The sequence below is a fragment of the Suricata suricatta genome, chromosome 12, assembly GCF_006229205.1.
Source record: "Suricata suricatta isolate VVHF042 chromosome 12, meerkat_22Aug2017_6uvM2_HiC, whole genome shotgun sequence".
NCBI classification, from domain to species: domain Eukaryota; kingdom Metazoa; phylum Chordata; class Mammalia; order Carnivora; family Herpestidae; genus Suricata; species Suricata suricatta.
In genome coordinates, this window is record NC_043711.1 from 97,294,437 (window position 1) to 97,318,188 (window position 23,752).

The window sequence follows — 23,752 nt, forward strand, 5'->3', positions numbered from 1 at the left end:
AAGTGCCCTGCACTGAGATGCGGATGAAGGACATTGCAAAAGGCAGGAATGGATCATAAGACAAATCAGGATGATGAGTTCTCTGATCCATTCAATTTTTTAAAAGAAATATTTGAGCATTTTGGCTGTAGAAAAAGACGGGAAAAGAGAAGACAAATAAGCACGAGGAAAAATAGAATCAGTGTGGTTTTTCTCTCTCTTTTATTTTTTTGCCCCCTCATCTGCTGTCTTTTCCAAAAATCATTTTAGGTTTCTTCTGTCACATCCATAGTGAAGTGTAAATTACAGTTTCCAAGATAGATGGCCATTTTCAGCGAATTTTAGCAAGGAATGGAATTTTATTTGAGACTGAAATTTGGCATCCCTCTGCCTCTTCATGCTGGGAACTATTTTTTGTCTTTACAAAACGCAACGAGACATAAATCCTGTTGCTTTTATTTCTAAATGGTGCTACGGCAAGCCGAAAATGGACTGGGAGACAGGAGTGCCTCCAAGCTCGGGCCAGCCTTGGCAGTGCTAATTTATAGTGCCTGTTGTACTATGAAGGAGAAATCCAATCAGGGTCCTATAAAACTGGGAGGCTATTTTTAATTGTATTCCCTTTCCATCCCCTTCCTCTCCTTGCGATTTTCTTTTCGCCCTGGCATTCCTAGCGAAGTAGATCGCCACCCACAGGAAAGCCTGCTACACCCCACAGCTCACATTTGACGTGACACCATTTGGAAAGCTGGCAGCTCACAGAGCATATGGCGGACTTCAGATGGTTCTGAGGGACATTTGGCTCAGGGTTTCTCATAGTGGGGGCACTGCTGGTGTGCGGAGCAGGTCAGTTCTTTTCTCCGTGGGACTGTCCTGCGCGAGGCGAGATGTTTAGGATCCCCAGGCCCCCTGGTATTTCATGCCAAGTGATGCCTCCAAGTCACAGTGACAAATCAAAGTACCCTCTCCCCAGTTCTAAACATACCCTGGGAGGCCCTACTGTTTTGGGAGAGAAGCACCAAGAGGATTTAAACTTCATTCGCCTCAAGATGAAGATTCCATATTGCGACCAGGAAAACAAAATGTCAATAATGACGTAACTCAGATGTTCTTAAGTGATAGCAAGAAGCACAGTGGTAAGTAATATCTTTGGAGCATTTGTTCTGTTCTAGGTGCCGTTAAAGTACTTTGTGTGCATTTCCTCATTTGGTCCTCCATGAAGTAAGTGAGGCATCATAGTGAGGTCTATTTATTAACAAGACCCAAATATGTCCAAAGGCCTCCCCAGAGTTGACCCCGGAACCCTGGAGAAGGATTTTGCTGACATCATAACAGGAAGATTGATTCTGTGTTCTCTTTTCTGTGCTTCCTTTTCCCATTTCTTTTCCTTTTTTCTTTTCTCTTACTCTTTCTTTCCCTGTGTTATTAACCAAAAAACAAATTTGTTCTTTCCCAATGGCTTCTGGCTCCCCATCCCGAATCATTTAATCTGGAGAAATAGACTGGATTTTCTATCTGCTGGTTACAGCACTAAATAATCATAGATCATCACTCAGGGACTTGAACTCACGAACTGTGAGATCATGAGCTGAGCTGAAGTCAGACATTTAACCTACTGAGCCACCCAGGCGCCCTCAGATCAAAGCATTTTCTCAAACAAAGGTAGTTATCTCCGTAAGAATATTTCTGTTTGGGGCTGATAGGATGTTAGAGTTTCAAACCCTTGGTACTTTGTATATGTACACATTCTTTATAAAACAAAAATATACATCAATATAAGAAGATAGATCATATTGTGGTTAGCATGTTCTTCTAGTCAAGCTCTTTCAGCTGCAAAGACTAGAGGTACTCTGAACTTGAATTTGGCCAGCACATGGGCATAGAGAGAAGGGAGCAGGCAGGTGTTATGATGCTCGGAGGCCTGGAGTGAGTGACTCAAAGGGTAGAACATGCAGAGTCGCCTGCAGAGGCTGACAGTACCCAACGCAGTATGATGTCAGACCACAGAGCAGAGCAAGGAGAATGCCAGCTGTAGAGGGCACAGCTTCTGGAGCCACAGTGGCTCTGCATGGCTCCTGTTGGATGCCATTGCACGTCCTTGGGGCCTGGGTGTGAGGCGAGTCCTGTTTTCCTTAATTCCCTTTGTAGTCTTACAAGGAACCTTAACAGCTGAGGTAACGTGGGCACAAGCCCACACCTCCCAATTGGGAAAACAGATACCTCGATGACATCAATTTGTATTCTGTAATTGTGGGGGAGGGGAGAGGAGAGACCCAGCTCAGCTTTGGGGCAAATCCTTGCTTTGTTGAAGTCGATGAAACATTTGAAAGTTCATCTGTTGGAGGACCTGGAATTCTCTGGGCATAGGTCGACCCACCATCGGGAGGTGGTCTTAATTGTTGACGAAGTAAAATTGGTTCATGGGAAAAAGTGTGCCTCTGAGTCAGTCAGTGGCTGGTGGGCGTGGGCGGATAAGCAAGATCTAGCCAAGACAATAAGAGAAACAGTCAAACATTGGAAGGGACCCATTTCATACGCCATCTTCTCAAAGAAGGTGCTTGGATTCCCTTCTTCCCCATGAAGGCTGACTTTCGGCCCTACCGTTCTCTGCAAACGTCTACCCTCCTTTACACTGCATTGGATTATAATGATGTGTTTACCCATCCGTCACTTCGCTGGGCTCCAGGAACCCCGGGAGGCAGGGCCTGTATCTAATTCATCTTTATATCCCCAGCCTCTGCCAATATGCTTCATATAATAGGCGCTCAATAAATTGTTGAGTGTGTGAATGAAGGAATTCACTCCTAAGACTTACTCGTGTACTTTTTAAGGAGGAGGAAAGAATTCATTTTAACTTGAATATAGGTTTTCTTCCCCAAAGAGCATATTGATAAAGAACAGCTACTGATTTCTTTCGAGAGAGAAAAATGATAGAACAGTCCCCCATGCTATATTTCAAACTTATGTCAACTTTTCTTTAAAAAAAAATGTCCGTCCACCAGCACTCATATCATTTTTCAAATTTCACGTCACCCTTTTTCAGATGCTGCCCATCCATCATTTTAGGCAGGGAGTATCCATCATGATAGAAGCTAAATGATTTTCAAAGCTGTCAGGGAGTGGACACCAAAAAGGTCCCCATTTCATCTCAACAGAGTGATCCGGGGCTGGCAGTGAGGACCCTGCTGGGAGAGGAGAGGCGGCATCCTGGGAGCACCTCTCAAATTGGTTTCAAATGGAACAGAGGAAAAAATTCATCCTAGAAGGTAGATATCAATTCTCCACATAAAAATGTCACGCATAACACCCATCAGTATCATAGTTAGGCAATAGCTTCTTTATAGAATGAGGTTTTAGGTAAAAGTTTGTGTTTCTAATGCCTGTGTTTTCCTTAAAAATACCTCTCGATATAGTTTTCTCTAATTTTTAAAGGAAATCATGTTTACTTGCAAAATATAGAAAAAGGTAAGCAGGAAAATAAAATTTATGAATAATTCCACCATGCAGAGTTAGGCACGGTGAATATATTTCTGGTACATTTTTCCTCCAGATACACACACACACACATGTATATGTATGTATACATATTTGTGTATATATGTGTGTGTATATACTAGAATTGTTTTTGAGAAATTTGGTGTTATATTTTTTATGGAGTTTTCTATCCTGTCTGTCTCACTAAATTATACCCTAAACGATTTCCTATGTCATTAAGTATTCTTTGAAAACATGATTTTTCAAGGCTACATTATATTTGATTTTATGGATATACCATAATTTATTTACCTCTTGTTAGCCATGATGATGGGCCTGGCTTTTGGCAATGTGGTGTTTTATTTATTGCGTTTTCCCTGTCTTTCAGCTTTTTTCATGTTTATCATCTACATAATTCTCAAGAATCATAATCTTATCTTTTTATTAGAATGTCAACGATAGGTAAATGGATTTTGTTTTTATACCTCACAAAGACGCAACCTGCAGAAGGCTTTTTGGTCGCCTCTTAAATCAGGAAGAACTATTATATATGTTCACTTTTATAAGATAGATTAAAGTCTGTCAATTAAACGGGTTGTGCTTGTATTTCCTTCCTATTTACTGATGCGTTGTGAGGTGATGTACACGTCTTGCTGTAGATCAGAGGAGGCTACAAATATGTCCAGAGCGTGTACCTGGAAGTCTTTAAAGGAGAGAATGGCTACCATAGTGGCTCAGCTCTTGCCAGCTTAGCATCTTGGCCCTGCCACTGGCTTCCTGGGTAAACTTGGGGGCATCTCTTGTGGCCTCTAGGAGCCTCAGCTTTTGCACCTGTAAATTTGCTAGAGACAGTAGCAGCTAAGATTTTGCAGGTTAGATATGACGATTGTCTAGAATAAAGCGTACAGAGCACCTAGTGTGGGGCGGGGGGCAAACAGGGAGTATTGTTATTTATCCTGGGTTCTATCTGGTTAAATGTGAGAGGTTTCTCTTTGGAGGAGGAGGTGGAAGAAGCCTTGCCTAGTCGACTAGGGAGTCAGAAACATAATCCTTTTTGAGTAGCCTGGTATTTGGGATTTCTTTTGAAATTTCACGGCTTTATTGAGATGAAATTTACCTACCTTAGAACTCATTGAAATGTGCAATCCATTTGATTTTTAGTAAAGTTGTGGAATTGTACACTTACTGCCACAATCCAGATGTTGAGTAGACTCGGGGGATCCAAGATAAAGGAAGTCTTTCCCAACAAAAATGAGAAAGAGATGGGGAGAGTGGCTGATAGCAGAGAGCCCGATGTGGGGCTTGAACTCATGAACCGCAAGATTGTGACGTCAGTTGAAGTCAGACACCCAGGCGCCCCTGTATTTTCTAATTGGACTTTAGGAGTTGAGGAAGATGTATAGAAACGTGTTTCTATTACTTGGGTGCCACTGGGCGAATTGTGATGGTATTAATACAAAACCCTCTGCAGCCAGACCAGCTCCAGCGCCTGTGGCGGTAAACGGAACTTTCTGTGTATCAGAATCAGTCCTTCCAGAACCTGAAAATGGCCTTCAGTCTCAACCTGAGGATATTTTTGAATGGGGCACTTTGGATGGCTCAATTGGTTAAGCAACTGACGTCAGCTCAGGTCATGGTCTCCCAGTTCATGGGCTCAAGTCCTTTGCTGGACCCCATGCTGCTAGCTTGGGATTCTCTCCCTCTCTCCCTTTCTCTCTCAGCAGCCCCCCTCCCCAAGATAAATAAATAAACTTAAAAAGAAACAACAACAACCCTATAGCTTCTCAGACAAGGGTTTGAGTACAAGTGCTCCATCTACAGCGCCAGGCAGGTGCTATGCCCCTGGGCACTCGTGTGACAGATTCCAACTACCAGCCCCTGGGTCTCCTTGCCACGGGGTTTCTGAAGTCACCAGCACCTCTCAGCCCCTCACAGGGGGTGGTGTGGACACGCTGGTGACTTAATACTTCCTAGGAGCAGCCCTCAACCACTAACAAGTGGGATTTGGTGGATAATACTCCATTTCTGCGGCCCCTCTGTTAGGAGAACTCTGCTCTGTGCCATCTCCCTGTTGTCCGGTGGGGGAGCCCTGGTGACCTGCAGTCATGACCTGTTAGACAGATAATCCCCCTTCATGCATTGTCTGCCCTTCCCTGTCCTATCTCACTTGTGCTTCTTGTTCTTTCGATTTAGAACCTCTTCTGATTTGGAACCAAGTTTAAGGTAATGATGGAAACATTTTCAAAATTAGATATTTATTGTTTAAGAAAATTTAATTTATTAAGAGTCAAGCCTTTCTTTCTTTCCTCCCTTCCTTCTTCTTTCCTCTCTCCTCCCATTACTTCCTCTCTTCTTCTCCCTTCCTTCTTCCCTTCCTTCCTACCTTCCTTCCTTCCTTCCTTCCTTCCTTCCTTCCTTCCTTCCTTCCTTCCTTTCTTCCTTCTTCCTTCTTCCTTCTTCCTTCCATGAAATGAAAACGTAAAGATCTTTCTGTGACTAAGCCCTCCCAGCTTCCAGTAGGAAGGGGTAGGAAGATAATTTCATTACATCTAACTAGTAGTGGAGAGAAGAAAGCTAACTCCAATTGCTTGAGGGAAGGAGTAAATTAAATGCTGATGACATTGACCAGGCAGCAAACTACATTCATTGATTATTTTAATTTTCTCTCTTCTGCACTCAGTTAAACACCCATAGCAGTGGATTTCAAGGTAACTAAAAGGTTGTTTAAGCACATTTTAAAAAGAGTCACGAGTAAGCAGGAAAAAAAAAAAGATCTCTATCAAACCAAAGACAGAAGAGCGGCATGGATGCGTGGATTATGCACGTAGGGGCACACGGGTAATTCTCCCTGCACAGTTCTGTGTGCTCATCAGAAGGGGTGCATGTGTGTTCCAACAGAAGGTACAAAAAGAGAGAGAATGACCAAGTAGAATACTTCTATCACAAGGGAGAAACGGCCTGTCCTGGTTGATTTTAGCCTTGTCTAAATTTCAAAACAATGACATTATGTGGTGGGCGCAAATGAAAGCTTTAGGAGAGGCAGGTCAAATGAAAGGGAGAAAGTTTATGTCTGTAGCTCCAGCCTCTTACATTTCCACTGGCTTTATCTAAACAAGGAGCTCAGCCTGCCTGGACATTTAGATTGCGTGAACTTTAAACGGTTGAAAGATATTTTCGAAATGACGATCTGGCTGTTGAGTTTTCATGGGGATTACACCGAATCAGACATAATAAGCAAAGTGAAAAAATTAATAACGAAACAGCTTAGGTTGTGATGAAGGGTCTTTCCAAGAGAAAATAAATCCAACCGCGTGCCACTTAAATATACTTCTCTGTTTCCCCTGTCGAATAATATGCAGGGATGAGTTTGTTGAAGGTCTAAGGCCGTAGTGTAAAAAGCAGTCGTTGGAACACAACAGTTCATGCTTCTCAAAGCGCAGTGGAGAAGAATCAGTTGGGCCATCCTTCTGGTCCCTGAGCTTTCAGAAGGAGGGGAAAGCTCTACGTGAACCCCTGGCACTAAAGGATTCAGGTTACAAAAATGTTGCATGCCCAGAGTTTCAGTGAAAAATGGTAATGTACTTGCACCAGCATTAAGCCCTTTCATCCCTCTAGAAAGTGCAAACAAATTCCAGGAGGTCATCCTGCTTCTCCACAGCCATCCCTTTCTTAAGTCCTCTGGACATTTTGGCGAGGTGGAGACAGCACATTTTAAAATATGGGGCTTTCTCCTTCCCTACAGGAGAGATAAGCCGTTATTCACTTTCCCTGAAGCGTGCCAGACTCAGGGCTGCTCAGTCTCCAGATTCCTTGTTGCCTTTGATGCAAACACGCGCCCCGGGCAGGAGAAAGTGAGGGGAAGGAGGCATCCTGGAGCTACCGCAGGAGCTCGGGCGTGTGCAGCTGACCTCGGGATATGAGGGGGGCGGGGCCGGAGGATGTACAGTTTATCGTCCATCTCCAAGTTCATAGAAACATGACAAGTATCAAGTGCAGCCCGCGGTAGTCTGATCGCGCCTGGATCGCCATTGAAGGCGGCATCACCATTTAGAGTCCTGCGCATCCGGCTTGGATGTGTGTATTTTCTCTTTGCCAGTGATTCTCCGGTGTTTAAGTTAATATTTAAGTTAATATTTTTTCGTATATTATTAGAACAAAAACAGTGTACTAACTTGGGTTGTCATGTAAGATCATGAATGTGTGTGTGTGCGCGCGCACACACACACACACACACACACACACACACACACACACACCCCTACCATCCAACATCATCATAATTTCATTTAAAATTAGGAAAAATACCTAATTTTAAAAAGCCAGTCCAGGGGCACCTGGGTGGCTCAGTCTGTTAATCTCTCACTTCAGCTCAGGTCATGATCTCATGGTTCGTGGGTTCGAGCCCCACATAGGGCTCTGTGCTGGCAGCCCGGAGTCTGGAGCCTGCTTCAGATTCTGTCTTCCTCTCTCTCTGCCCCTGCCCTGTTCTCCCTCTCTCTCTCTCTCTCTCTCTCTCTCTCTCTGTCTCTCTCTCTCAAAAATAATAAAACATTAAAAAAATTCTGAAAAAAATTCTGACAAGGACACAGGGGGAAAAGCCATAACTGCAAACATATGACCCTAATTCAAGATGTAAATAGTAGGGAAATTATATGCATGAAAAGAGAGGATTGTGAGAATTCTCTGTACTTTTTCATCTTTCTATAAATCTAAGACTGGCCTAAAAAAAATAAAGCCTATTAATTTAAAACAATGCTGTAAGATGGTGTTGCTGCTTGTAAAACACAGTTTGGCAGGTACCCAGAAAGTTGAGGATAGAATTCTCTTATGACCTAGCGATTCCACCTGTAGGTAAAAATGCAAAAAAAAAAAAAAATGAAAACAGGCATTCAGGCAAATATTTGTATATTCATAGCAGCATTATTCACAATAATCCAAAGATAGAAGACATATAATGTTTATTGAGAAATGAATAAGGAAAACATGTCATATCTATACCATGGAGTATTATTCAACCGTAAAAGAGAATGAAGTTCTGACACTGGCTACAATTTGGTTGAACCACGAAAATGCTGTGCTAACTAAGAGAAACCAGACATAATGGGTTGCATGTTGCATGCTTCTGTTTATATGAAATACCCAGAAGAGGCAAATCCATAGAGACAGAAGGGAGATTAGGGGTTTCCAGGGGCTGGGTGGGGGGCACTGGGAAATGACTTGCTAATGGGTCTGGGGTATACTTTGGGCATGATGAAAAATTTTGGAGTTGACAGAGGGGATGGTTGCACAAATCTGTGAATGTGGTATCTGCCCCTAGGCTGAACACTTTACAATGGTTCATTTTATGTAATGTGCCTTTTTTTAAATCTTAAAACTGAAAACAGAGAGGCATCCTACAAAATAGCTGACCCATAGTCCTCCATATTGTCAAGGTCATCAAAAATGATGGAGAAACTGTCACAGGACGATCCGAAGGAGACAGTATAACGAACTGTAATGTGGTGTCCTAGATGGGACCTTGGAAGGCAGAGCAGACGTTAGAGTAAAAAATAAGAAAATGTGAATTAAGTACAGACTTTAGCCTACAATAACGCAGAGTTTGGCTCTCATAATCATAACATCATAACAAACATAATGCAAATGTGAGGTGTTAATAAGAGAGAAAACTGGATGCAAGGTATATGGGAATTCTCTAATATCTTTTCAATTTTTCTATAAATCTAATTAGTTTAAAGTATTAGAAGTTTAGAAAGAGGTGGCTGTGTGAGCATATTTTGTAAACTCATGGCCTGGAGGAGGGGCAGACAAGGGCCAACATCAGGCTACTGAGAGGGGCACAGAGGAGGCTGTGAGATCAGCCCTGAGCTGCCTGTCGCCATGCTCTTGGCTACCCTGAGACTAATGGAATAAAATAAGGGCCCCTCTTTTAATTTTGTTTAACTAACAATGCACTGTTATCAGGTATGTTCGTGTTTTAGGTTTGCCATAAGACAGTAACACAAACCGAGGGGCTTAAAGCCACACCACTGTATTGTCCGCAGTTCTGGAGGCCGGAAGAGTGAAATCATGGCAGCAGCCGCATGGGCCCTCGGAGACTCTGGAGAGAATTGTTCCTTGCCTCTTCCTAGTGGTGGTCATTGAGCCTTGGTTCGTAGCTGCCTGGCTCCAGTCTCCTCCAATTTATGCGGGTTGTCACATGGCATTTTCCTTCTCTTTCCATCTCTATCCTCACACATCTTCTGGTGATGCCATCATACTGGATGAGGGCCCGCCCTGGTGACCTCATCCTAATTTGACAATATCTGCAACATCATCAGTTCCGAACAAGGTCACGTTCATAGACAGCTGTGGTTAGAACCACAACATAATCTTTGGAGGGGACCCAATTCAAACCATTGCACAGTATTCTCGTTCAGTGGTGGACCCAAGGAAACATTTCCAGAGACCATCCTGGGTATATTCCCTGGTATTTGGGATGAGTGACGGACGTGTGATCCATTTTTCTATCTTCACAACTTAATCAGGTAGGACCCTAGCCGTGCTCGCAGACATTCCCTTCCGTTTTGCTGGTGATGAAATTGAGGTACAGGGCAATTTAGTCAGTTTTTTTTTTTCAGGCTGCACAGTTGAGAAATGACGAGCCAGAATTGAAACCTAAACTAGGTTGGCAGTTTCTGTTCTTTCCACTAATAATGCCGTACTTGATCCCATTGTTTCGGGCCGGCCGAGTTTTTAACGGATCAGATCAGGAAATTGTGAAGAGTTGCTGACTGGAGGGGATTTGGGGGACCGTTCTCATGATCTGTAGTCTTTCCCTCCTTCATTTTCCCTGCCACTGTCCTTGGTGAACTGAAGGTTTGCCTCACATCTTGGTTGCCAGCCTCTCTCCCCCTCCACCAGGCTGGCTTTCGAGTTTGATTTACTGATATCTACTTGTCTAAATGATGAAACTGAGAAAGCTTTTACCAAGTAAGTTTATCATAGAAATGTAACTATTATGTGTATTGTGTAAAATGATTCCTTTTTTTTTTTTTAAATCCAGGCAAATACGTGGGAGTCATTAATTTGAATACTAAGTACCAGGTTCTGTTTAAAAATCCACAAGATGAATAACAAATCATAATTCTGGCAAGGCGAAGGCATTCTTCAAAGCCATCGTTTTTATAATCCACAGACGACACTATGATAGTAGCTCGTTGATGGCTGATTTAGAGTCTAGCACAGGTGCCATTACCTTTCCGGGGCGCATAATTCATGCACCCTCGCGTTACAAGCGGTTCCTGATGCCAAAACGGATGGGGTTACGCGGCTTAGAGGAGAGCTTCTTCAGGGGGGCTGCTGCCCCTTCACGCTTCAACCTGGGGTTCACAAGGGGGTCCCTCGCCCCACCCGCTCCGATTACAGCCACCCCCGTTGGCCTGCGAAAGCCCAAGAGGACACTTCCTTGCTGATCAACGTCCCTGCGCTTTGAGGCTGCGCAGCGTTTTTACAGCGAGAGTTACACGACGGAGGTGGGCAGAACCGGGGCTCTGCGCTCACAGTGCCCAATGCAGCCCCGTTGTTTCTGTGGCAGGGGGTGGGGCACGGGGAAACAGAGCTGATGAGCACCTTGCTCACATCCCCTCACCTGTCAGCATTCTGGTACCTGTTCCAGAATTCTCCTCCAGGCCTGTCAACTCCTCTCCAGAGAGTGAGCCGTGTCAGGTAAGAGGCCGGCTGGAAACGGAGGCGGCATTCATGGCCCTAAAAGCAGCCTCTCAGCCGGCGAAGGACGTGAGTCCGCGGATAGACACTCCAGCTTCCTTGCTGCTTCAGCCCGTGTCTTAGCTCCTCAGCAGCACTGGGGCCCCGTCGGACTCAGGGTCAGCCTTCTCGATGGCCCACTGTCCGGCTGCCTTCCCTCCCTCCTTCGTTCCTCGCCCACCACCAGGTCTTCCTGGGATCCTGTCCAAAATGAGGTACCTGCATTCCTATCTTCATCCTAGGGTTTGCTTTGGGGGGAACCCAACCCAAGACAGCCATTACACGAGAGTGGTTGTATATTTCCAGGGCAAGTGACAAACCCCCCAACTTACACTGGCTCAAGCAGAAAAAGAACTTATTGGCTCATGGAATTGAACAGTCCAGGCTAATAGCTCCAGCTTCAGGCACCATTGAACCTATTTCTTCAGATGATGTTACCAGCCCTTGATTTCTCTCTTTGCTTTGCTCTGCTCTGCTTTCCTCTGCATTGACTTCTTTCTGTAGCAGGAGCTACAGATTTAATTCCAGAGAGAAGGGGAGGGACTCCTTTTGGAGAAGTCCTGGAAAGTCCTAAGAGGAGATCTGATTGGCTCTGGCTGGGTCATGTGCCCATCTTGGACTCCAGATCAAATCCTAAGATGCTATCTGATTGGCTCTGACGGGTCATGTGCTCATCTTGGACTCAAGTCCATTATGCGATCTGATTGGCTCTGGCTGGGTCATGTGCCCATCTTGGGCTCCAGATCAAATCATAAGGTGCAGACTGATTGGTTCTGACCGGGTCATGTGCTCATCTATGACCCAGTCACTGGCGGCTGCACCCAGTCAGCGGCTAGGAGGGAAAATAAAATTGGGTGTGGTGGTTTCCCAAGGAAAACTAATGTTCTTTAACCAAAATAGGGGGGAATCAGTGCTTTCTAAATCCACACCCACACCTTCTGACTCCTAATGCCTTTCTCTGAGAACACATGCTATCTTCCAAAAAAGAAAAAAATCTAGTTCCAGTTAATTTGAAGAAAACTAGGTCATGAATGTTTCACTATTATGAGATACAGAAAGGGAGTGAAGTGCCTAGGAACCATGAAATAATTATTTTTACATGTTTTCATCATCCCATCTGCAGTTTTTGGTTCCGTTTCCCAGTAGGATTATGGGAGATGACAGGGACGCACATGATCAGGGTTCAAAGGAGAGAAAATATTCTAGAAGAAGGCAACGTTTACATGTTGAAGGATGAGGGGAGCAGGGAGTGACTGGAGTGGAGGTTCTTTCCACCACTTGCTTTGGCTCTTCTGATTTGGTTTTCACATAACAGAAAACTTCAAAAACGAATACGCATTTCATTTCTGCCCATAAAACAATAGTGTGCCACTTCCCATGGCTTTATTTGCACATTGCAAAAAAAAAACCAAAAAACAAAAACACCGAAAATGTAACGATGGGGCCAGCACACAGATTCTATAAAGGGTCACAGATCAAATATTTTAGGCTACCTGGGCCAACAGGCCAAATAGAGGACAGTATGTGGGTAGTTAGGTAGCAATAGAGAAAACAAATTTCTACCGAGTTTTTGTTGATGAAATTGAAAACACAGTAATGATACTTGAGTTCAAGGTTTTGTAAAACGGGTCTATTCATGAGAAAAATAGAATTCTTTGTAGGGGATAATGTTTTCTTCAATTGGGATTCAGCATTAGTGTTCACCGTTGTGAAAGCGGTTGCAAATACTCGTTTGTAAAACCCATTTTTCGCTCACAGGCCTTGCAAACGTGTGTAGCGGGCTGGATCTGACCCATGGCCTGTAGTTTGCTGACCTCTGGCTTAAACAAAAAGAGGATTTATTGACTCACATAGTTCAAAACAATTAGATGTAGTGCAGGCTTCAAGCGGAGCGAATCCAGAACTGCAGTTTCTTTTCTTTTAGAGTATCTCTATGCTGCCCTCCTACGTAGGTTGGCTTTCTCCTGAACCGGGATTCCTTCAAGGTTGCCCTTGGAAGCTGAAACTGCCAGTTTTCTTATTCATATCCAGGGAGGGCGGGAGAATCCAGCAAATGTCCTGAGCTTCCCTCTTGTAAGAGCAAAGCTGAGCCAATCACGTGACGGGGGGGGCGGGGGGGGGGGCGGCGGCACCAATCAGAGAATTGCCCTGAGTCCAAATCTTAGCTTCTGTGCAGTGACATTGGGCAGGGGGTGGGGGATTGGGGGGCTGGGGGGGAGCAACAGCAACCCCCCCAAATAAACTCTGAAGAGTTAGGAAACAGGAAGCAGATGGGCAATTTGTACAAAGGGAACATTGGGACCTTATCTCTAGGTTTCTCTATCTTTGAGAGATCTTGTAACTCTGGAATATCTGTATTATGAGGCTGTGTTTTCTCAGAACCAACAGTAGGAATCATTAAAAAGTAGTTATGACCGTGTTTTCCGGAGGCTTTGTCCTCAGCATCTAAAGTCTTGCTACTCTAACTGATTTCTCATCAACAAGCCTTAACATTCACCTGAGTGACTCTGCCAGTTCTTCGTCCTCTGGCTTTTAATGAATATTTTCTAGTACTTTCTTCTTCTTCAAAAGGGATCCCTGAGAAGAGGCATTCAACAGCCCTGACAGAATGATTGAGTCATGGGTCATTTTAATTTTTTAGGGTATAAGCATGATTTTACCCATGCCTAGCACAGTACTTTTGATGACATGAAAGAATCTTGTGGTCTGTGGATTTCCTTGGGCAGTTAGGAAATTCATACCACAAGTCCACGTATGGATTAATATTTGTCTTAGGAAATAGATAACGTGTTTGCCCATTATATATGACTGTTTTCAAATGTAGGTATGGGCCTTGGTGAGTCATAAAATACAAAAGCATGTGACAAAATTATCCCAAGTTCTAGAGTAGCTTTGTGTTATTGCAGGCTTTCTCGCTCAACAGATATTTGAAAATGAAACTTGTGTGTGCAGTTCTGTTAATATTTTTATACTAAAAAAGGGTTCTCATATGATAAAAAAAACATTGGGAACACTCTACTAGGTAAGGACTATGGAATCCTATGGTAAAAAAAAACTATAGAAATTATGAAGATGTCAGAGCCCAAGTTCTTAGGAAATTCATAACATAGGAGGGATAAAGGAATATAGTAGACAGGACCCCTTTGGTTACAAGTGACAGAGATTCAATTCAAACTAACTGACTTAGAAGGAATGTGCTAGATTATTTGACCGAAAAGTTCGGAAATACGACTTTACTTAGCTCACTCATGTATGTCTAGGTCCAGAGTCTAAGCTGTATCATCAAAATTTAGTCTGTCTCCATTTCCTGGGTTTGCTTTCCTTTGTGTTGGATTCACTCTCATGTGTGTCCTCGAAGTGTAGACAAATCCTGTCCGGGGTTACGTGATGGGAGCTTCAAACTCCAACGTCATTCTAGTAGGAAGAGACAGTCACCTTCTCCATCATTCTTTTGAATTTGCTCTCAGTGGTTGAATTTTTCATGTGAACCAACCGGCATGGCAGTGGGGATGGAAGATACTCACGGGACAGATTTGGGACACACATCTCTATGCATCTACGAAGAGGTTAGCGCCAATCAAACCATATGGACTCATGATGGAGTCTGTGGATTTTTCAGGGGAAAAGGGAAAGTAAATTCTGGAAAGGCAAAAAGACCAAGCATTCACCAGAAACAATAAAACCCACACCCCCAGGAAGGAAATAACGAATGACATGAGAGAGACTCATTTGTTCATTCAATGCTTCCTTTAAAAGATATTTACTGAAATTTTTTATTTTAGCAGAGACCACCGACTGCCAATATCTAGCCCCACTTTCTATTTCTTCTTCCTAACAGAGTCATTGGTTTTGTCCAATGATCCACCCCCTTAAAGGGCCATGTGTTCAACAGAGGACTCCAAACCCAGGGACAGATCTTGATTGTCTGAACCATTCATGTGAGCCCTGTTCCTTTTGTTATGCATTCATCGAAGGCAAAACCTTAAGCAACATTTTGGGCAATGAAATACGGAGTCTCTAGGAAGCTTCCAGAAAAGCTGTTCTTGCTCTTGAAAAAAATACATAATTAGGAGACATCTTAAAACCTTAAACAAGCTATCTTGTAGACCTAGCTGATGTGAAAGAAATGTTAAAATAGCTTGGATTCTTGCATGATGTCATGGAGGACATTAATGACTCCAAAAGCGACCCACCTCTATAGAGATTTCCAGTTGTATGGGGAAATTACTTCCCATATTCAGGTCACAGTGGGGGTTCATGTTACTTGCAGTGATTGCAACTCCTATATGCTGTGGGCCCTGGGCCAGGCACTCAGGGTAAGAAAGGACAGGATACGGGCCTTCTGCTCCTGGGATGCAATACAGTCAACTAGGGTAGAAGTTGTTATTTTTCTCAGTTTATCCAACCCCTTCCTTTCTGCAAGGTCAAAGTATCGATGGGGATACTTTGGATCAAGAAAGCCATGGGGACAAACCCCACAGGGGGCACCAGAGGGGCCCCTCCCTGATCAAATGCTGTGGTCTTGCCAAAAGAATCCTGGAGCCTTTGAAGAAAATAGTTCTTCTTCTCTGGAAACAGCATTTAAAGTGCCTGCGCCTCCACTGTTGGGTCAGGACCGCCATCTTCAAAGACAGTGGAAAACACTTACTTCTCTGTTCCCACTTTTAAAATCCCAATTACAAGCACGATGAGGCTCTGTGGAACCCCACCAGCACCAACAAAAATAAAGCACTTAGCTCATGCAATCTTGTCTCTTTATTTTCAATATCACTTACAATATAAGCTTTTTACAAAATCCAATCCTTTCTCACCAATGATATGATTTTCCCTGAAAAGGCTTTGAAGTATCCTGCCGTTATCACTTCTGTACACAAACATTAGCAGAAGTCCTGCCGGGCAGGAGGGACAAAAATAATTGTTCAGCCTTCATTTTAATTTAACCTTTCGCAAATTCCTACTTTAAAAAAGTTCCCCTTGACTTACTGGCATCATATTGAGATAATTTATGAGGCAGTCTATTCTTGTTAAGACAGCGAATCTCCATGAATCTTTTCCCCCATGAAAGACTGTCCTGGACCCTTCACCCCTTTTAATTTAGGCATCTTGCTCTCTTTCTTTACCATTTGCATCAGTCCCTTTGTCACCTTAACACTCTTGTCTAATGGTTTCTGTACAATTAAGGCATTATGGAGGTGAACGTTAATATGTCTCTGAAAATTTACGGAGCCCATATATCTTGATGTTGCAGAAGGATGTGCCAGAAACTGACGAGGAACGCAGGTGCCCTGCTTCTCTAGCTGGTATGAGAAACGGAGTTCATTATCTGTCATACTGGTGGTGGGACTAAGCAGAGACTGTGATCAGGAAGGTGTGAAAAGAGAAAGCGTAGCCAGCAAGGTGTAAATCATGAGGAAGACACTGGTAGAAGCTATTTTAGCATCAGATTTAGCAGAAAAGTGGTTGAAAACGTCGGCTCTGTATTCAAATCTCTCCGTGTTCAGAATATCGCTCAAACATACCCTGGCCATTCACTTTTTTATCATAATGTGTCTAATCTTCAGTTTCTTCATTGCCAAATGGAGGCATATTTAGGACACAACCCTGGGGAGCCTGGCTGGCTCAGTGAGTTAAGTGATGGACTCTTGCTTTTGGGTTAGGGCATGATCTCGTGGCTTGGGAATTTGAGTCCTGCATCGCTTTGCACTGACAGCATGGAGCCTGCTTGGGATTCTCTATCTCCTCTCCCTCTCTGACCCTTCCCCACTTGCGCCCTCTCTCGCTCTCTCTCTCTCTCTCTCTCTCTCTCTCTCTCGCTTTAACTCCTTCTTCTGGCTTACCAGGTTCTGCTTGGTCTGGTCCCTGCCTGGGCTTCAGCCCATGGCACGCCAAGCACTGTAAATCCACCCTGTTGCCTTGTTTCTAGTGCTCCTATGAAACAGCTTCTTCTGACCTCCAGGCCTTTGCTTATGTTGCTGCTCCCTCCTCCGTGAAATACTTCCCCCCAGATGGTCACAGGGTGGGCTGTTACTCTTCGTTCCTGGACCAGTGGAAGCTTACCACAGGAGTGCCTCATCTAAGTGTAGGTTCCCCAAAGGCAGACCTGAGTAGTTTATTTGGGAGGGAACTCCAGGAAACAGTCCAGGAAAGGACTAAGGAAAGGGGAGAGTCAATTACACATGATATTAATGAGAAATTGACCACCGTAGGCAATTCAGTCTGCTGGGGCGTCTCTGAGAGACTGTAGGACCTCCTCGGAGTTGTCCCCGTACTGGGACAGGGGGCCAGCAGGATTAGCATCTGATGCGTTCCTCCTCCACTAAGGGTTCCTCCTGGAGGTGTTAATTATGCAGCACTCCTGGCCTCTGCTGCCACGGGGCTGAGCACGATGCCACAGCAGAGAAAGCCCTACAACAAAGAGAGGCAGGTGCTAGAGGTAGGGGATCCTATATGAGGGAACTGTCCACCAGGCTGCCGGTGGCATTATGAGTGGATCGAGAGACTTCAGGAAGGTTCTTACTGGCCTCTATACACCTCACTTTTTCTCTATTTCTTTAACCTGTCTGCTATGGTCTGAATGTTGGTGTCCCCCCAAAATTCGTAAGTTGAAACTTTAATCCCCAAAGTGATGATCTTTGGAGATGAGACCTTTAGGAGATGATTAGGTTTAGCTGAGCCCCCTTGATAGGAGTGGGGCCTTGAGAAGAGGAGGAAGAAACTAGAGCCCCTTCCCTCTCTCCATCATGTGAGGGCACAGCAAGCAAGGAAGAGGCCCCCTGAATCCAGGAAGAGGGCTCTTACTAGAACCTGCCATGTTGGCACCCTGCTCTTAGACTGTCAGCCTCCAGACAGTGAGACAAAAAGATCTGTCCTTTAAGCCCCTCCCCCACATCTGTGGTTATTCATGATAGCAGCCTGAGTTGAGTGAGACCTTGTTCATTGCTTTGACTGTACTTATCATAATTGGTAATTATACTTTTATTTGTATGTTTATTAAACTTCTATGTTGTGGGGTTTAGGATCACAGAGAATATGTGTGTTTTATCTAGAATGTTTCTGGAGTGATCAGCAAAATGAATGATATTCAAAGTACTTAAAATCCACCATGCAGGGGTGTTGATCATTCGCACGTTTGCCCACCCTGTAGTTAGAGTCCATTTCTAGCAGTGGAATGGCAACTCTATGACATGAGGTGTTTAAAGTAGACTAGACTTTTGTTAGTAAAAACCCTGAGATTCTTGATAAAGCCAAACCATACAAGTTCAAAGTACAGTAAGGGGCAAATTAAGTCTCGAGGATCTCAAATATGAGTGTCCTGGTAATGAACAGCTCAGAGCCGGATGCAGGGTTCGAACCCACGAACCATGAGATCATGACCCAAGCTGAAGTCAGAAGCTCAACTGACTGAGCCCCCACAGGTGCTCCAAGATCTTTATTTTTAAACAGTAGAATAAGCAAGATGAGTTTTTGCATATTTAAAGATGAAACTGTGTGTGTGTGTGTGTGCTTTAGGTTCCACTAAAAGCCCATTTAAAATCTACTTGAGTGGTTTTCCATTTGGTTTCTAAGTATTCAGAACAGCGGGATAAAACTTCAACTTTTGGCAGGCCTCTACCTTCGCGAGCCAGGATGTATGAGTAAAACATCGGAAGAGGAAAACAAATCTAACACCTACCTGGGGAATATGTGGACGAGTTTCTCCCTAAAAGATTAACTAGAAACAATAATTACTTTCTCCAGAAATCACCCAAGTGCCATGCTGCTGTCTTGATTTCATTGCTGTTTGACGATGTGCATTCCTTGCCACTTATAAATGAAACAAATGAGGTTAGAGGGCAAAGATTATGAAAGGAATTAGCAATAATGAGCCTGGTAACAAAAAACATTATTATAGAAAATCAGGTTGATCTTACTTTCATAATTATTCACCTTAATTGTTTTTTTGTAGTATAATATGAATGAAATGAAATAATACTAATATTTCCCCTGCCACTAACTAGAATTTCATGGTAAGATTAATAACTTTCAAAACTAAAGATTTGGCTGCCATCTTTCAAGAGACCACTGCTGCCATCCCAGAAGCTACGTGTCCTCAATGTGATCGAAGGTCACCTATGTCAAGACCTAGAATTTACTCCTCAAATACCTAGAGTCATGTGGCCCAGTGGCATGGGAATTTGGTAATCTACTTCTAAACTTTATGGGATTCGATGTTCTCTTGACCTTGGTCCTCATCAACTTTCCCCATTTTGCCCCCAGGATGTTGATCTTGGTGGATCAGCTATGGTTGACACTTCTGGGTAAGGGAGCCAGACTTTTTCAGTTAATTGGGTGGGCATAATTTGAATCTGAAACTTAAAATCTTTGGACACTCCCTTAGATCACCCCACATGTAAAATTGGGACTTGAAAGTGGATAGATGTGGTGCTTTCTAGTTTTTCATAATTTTGGACAATAGCAATAGAAGATTTGCACATTTTTCATGTACCAGGCACTGAGTTGAGTCATTCACATGCACCACGTCACCTACCCTTTTCTGTAACTTTAGTGACATGGGAGCAATTGTCATCTCTGTTTTGCAGATAAGGAAACAGATTTTAAAGGTGAGATGAGTTGGGAGGATCTGAGCAGGGCAGGATTTGGACCCTTTCATCTGACCCTGAGCTCTTAGCTGGTAGATTGGAATCAAACTGGCAAAGTATTGGTCTTGGCCTTTGGTAGCTTGTGGTCCTTCTCAGTTCTCTCACTTAACCTCTTTATATATAACTAAGTTCTCTCAGTTCGAGTTCACACTTACAGAATTGAAATAATACCTAGTTTACTGAGTTGCAGTGAATATTAACTATTGCCTTGAACATTGATGAACTGTGAGGGTACTCAATAAATGATCACTTTTCCTCATGACTTTTCCCCTCTGAGGTCTGGAAAACATGTAGCACAACGCTGGGCCCATTGGAACCAACCAGTAACATTATCAGCTAACATCTACTGAGCGTCTGCCTAACGCTGCACCCTATACTTTGCAGGTGGCCCATCTCTATTCATCACAACTACTGCAAGCTATCAATGCTATTTTTGTGCCCATTCTAGAGAGAAAATGGCTGGGTGCTATCCACCAGGTAAGCAAAGGAGGTGGGATTGGGACTTGGAACCTAAACTCTGAGTCAGTCACATAGTGTCAGCTACTGTGGTTCTTTATATCAACTCTGTGAGTCTATGATTGGCTTGTAAGATCTCCTTTGCTTCACGGCCGAAGTGATAGCTCTCATTTGAACTCCGGTGGCCTTTACTGTCTGTCTAAATCAGCAGACAATAGATCACGCCCTTGAATTTATTGCACCGTTTTATGCTTTCTGAAGTGTGTAAATCACTGTTGCCTTTGTTCATTCACTGAGTCAGTCACTCAGTCACTCAGCAAACATCGTTGTATCTCTTTTATATTCCAGATACTGGGGAGGTGCTGAGGGTAGAGTGGAGAACAGAAGAGGTATGGTGTCTATTAGGGACGAGCCAGATTTTATGGGGACTAAAACTTTCCATTCGGTGGGCCCTCTTTTGGAAGAGAACGTTAAATTATATACAGGAAATTAAATTAAAGACCTCAGAAGGGGCCAGTGTAGGCCCTGGATCCTGAAACTTAAATTCATGAGCTCAGTGGTGAATGTACTGCTGGAATTTGCCATTTTGGATTTTAGAATTCTAGAGCCTGGTGAAGGCCAGCTATAGCAGGGAAGGCTTGCAGCCTCAATAGGCATTACCAGGCCAAATCAAAACAAAGCAGAACATAAATACGACGGCAGACCTTGAGCAGTTGTGAAAATCCCTGCTGCAGATGACCTTGAAGGGACTATCTAACAGCTGAATTTACTCAACGTGCCGTCCATACAACTTCCTAAAAGTCCTTTTCCCCAACGTGGCCCAAGCAGATTAATGTTAATATAGGCCATTTGGAGGTTTGGACTAGAGCAGTGATTTTCAATCTAGAAGACACATGACAATATCTGGAGATGCTTTTTGTTGTCACAGTTGCGGGGGGGGGCTGCTACTGGCATGGAGCAGGTGGGGGCCAGGGACGCTGCTAACGTCTTGCAATTCCCAGGGGCCTCCCCATAGCAGAGTTATCTGGCCCCAATGTCAATAGTGCTGAAATTTTTAGAGCCTGAACCAAAAGATGTGGAGAAACAAGTCTCCTACAAAGTAATTAATTAGCTAATGGACTAAATAACTAATCAGTTAACTAACCAACCAGCTAATGCTGTGGTCCTGTTTTGACTGAATTGATGTAGACATTTCCCCCTAATTAATAATTGGTCAATTTGTGGGTGGGAAAGCCTGCTAATTTGGTTATTGGATAAAGCCAGCCTCTCTGGTGAGCTACAGTGGCAATGGCAACGTGCATGTGTGTGCATAAGTGTGTGTGTGTGCGCACACACGAGTGATGTTCCATGGCTAACTAATAACTTTTTCCGTGACCTGTAGTTTCCAATGTGGTTATATGTCCGGCACAGCTTTGGACTCTCTACACAAATTATCCACTTTAATCCTCACCGCAGCGCTGTGGGTGTGGCTAGTCCTATTTCATTCACAAGGGCTCTGAACCCTGTAGGTAAGAGGAACAGGCGCCAGCCCAGGCTTCTGCCCCAGAGACCTGGACTCATCTGGGATCTCGATAATGTCATTGCTCCATACCCCCTCAATGATTTCTGCTCTACTGCAGGACATTTGCATTATTATTTTCCTGATTTTAAAAAATTTAAATAAATGTAACCTCACCCTGTGAGACCCTGGAATTATGGGTTCAGGGCATTAGCATGTGTTATTTTTCTAGTAAATTTTGAGGAAACACCACTTTAAACCCACAACGTTAAATTACTTCTTGCCAATATCAAAATGAATTTTTAATGGTCAAGCACCATGTAAGTGGAAATTATTGCGATAATGGATTAATTAATCCATGTGAGGGCCACGGAGCACCCTCTAGAAGAGGTTTGAATGGCCAAATTAAGGCAAGATCAGCAAAATAAAGAGTGTTGATAAAGTAAAAGATGAAAGGAACATGCTTTTAAGGGGCTGCTGTGATTACATGCAATCAACGGAGAGCTGGTGGGTTAGCGCATTTCTGCCGAGCACGGATTTACATAGTGTTCAATTTGATAAAGGACTCTCCAGTAACTTTCAAACAGAGGAATGGGAATTAGTGACATTCCCTCTCCAATTACTAATTTTATAGGAACGCAAACAGCTCAGCAAAGGGACATCTTGTCTGTTCCGGGGCTTTACGTGAACAAACGGTTTTGATAGTTAGATGACGCCCTGGATGAATCAGGCACTGACTTCTGATGTGCCCTGGAGTTCTTTTATTTTGTTGTCAATAGGTTTTGTAATTGATTGGGGTGGGGGGAAGACACAATAGGGTAAGAACAATACCAGGGTTATCGCAAGAGTTCTAGAGGAATGATTTGTGTCAACCCAGGTGAGTATTCTTTTTTAATTTATATATAGTGCTGTTCACAAGCTAAATTCTTATTGATTTAGCCTCCCCTCCCTCCCTCCCTCCATTCAGCTGGGATAAAACCTTGTAGCAACTCTTCTCTGAATAAAATTGTCAACATCTCCTAGGAATGACTCAATCTGTGATATTTGTAGGCTTCAAATATGAGTGTGGCTGGCATAGGATAAGGAAAATAACTGCCAGAATACAAGAAAGGCAGATGGATTCCTCCTCTCGATTATGATTAACACACTTTCTCAATGATTCTTGACCAAGATTTGTAAACAGTGTCTGCCATCGCTAATTGAAGTGTTTCCTGTAATTCCCCATGGACGTTCAGGTTCTGTCATGCCAACGTCAAGAACTGCTTTGGTGGAATATCTTCAGGATAATCCCATCTTTTATAATCCTCATGATCCCCCTACTAGACTTGAGAAGTAGGAAGGAGCTTTGTCATGGATTGCCACAGTCCTCAAGATCTTCCGTTTGTGGCACTTACGGCAGTCTACCAAAATTTGTTGTTCATTATCTGCCTTCCCACCTACACCACAGGCTTATGCAAGGTGACTTTCCATAGGGCTTTCCATGTAGCAGGTAGCCAGCAAACATCCATTAAATAAGTGAGTCCCCCTCTCTCTTGAACTCTTTGCTCTAGACCAGTGGTTTTCAACAGGAGGCAATGTTGCCCTGCAGGGTGTAGCTTGCAATGTCTGGAGACATTTTGGGTCTCCTGAGTGGGGTGAAGGTGGGATGTTACCAGCATCGAATGAGTAGAGGGACAGGGATACTGCTAAATATCCCAAGTGCAAAAAACCACACCGGCCTCCAGCAAAGAATTATTCCACCCCAAAGGTCAATCGTGCCAAAGTCTAAAAGGCCTGCTCTAGAGGTATCTCATACCAGCCTAGAAAGGGAGATGCATTTTCTGTGAAGCTGATGGAGCTGAATCCTCTCATTCACTTGTACCAGCTCTTTCAGGGAAGGACCTGGGAGGTACTATAGCAATCCACTCACGTGACCATGTGTTTTTGTCCAACTTGCCCATGTAGGTGGCTACTGTCAGTGTTT

At 43.7% G+C, this 23,752-nt stretch overlaps 1 protein-coding gene across 1 annotated transcript in view; it reads left to right on the forward strand.

Moving 5' to 3' along the window:
* Positions 1 to 23,752, forward strand: part of LOC115274562 — a 171,004-nt gene that overhangs the window by 88,671 nt on the left and 58,581 nt on the right. Inside the window, exons 5-6 of the mRNA XM_029917970.1 lie at positions 20,220 to 20,312; positions 20,640 to 20,680. Coding sequence (XP_029773830.1) covers positions 20,220 to 20,312; positions 20,640 to 20,680 — 134 coding nt within the window. The remainder of the gene's footprint in view (positions 1 to 20,219; positions 20,313 to 20,639; positions 20,681 to 23,752) is intronic.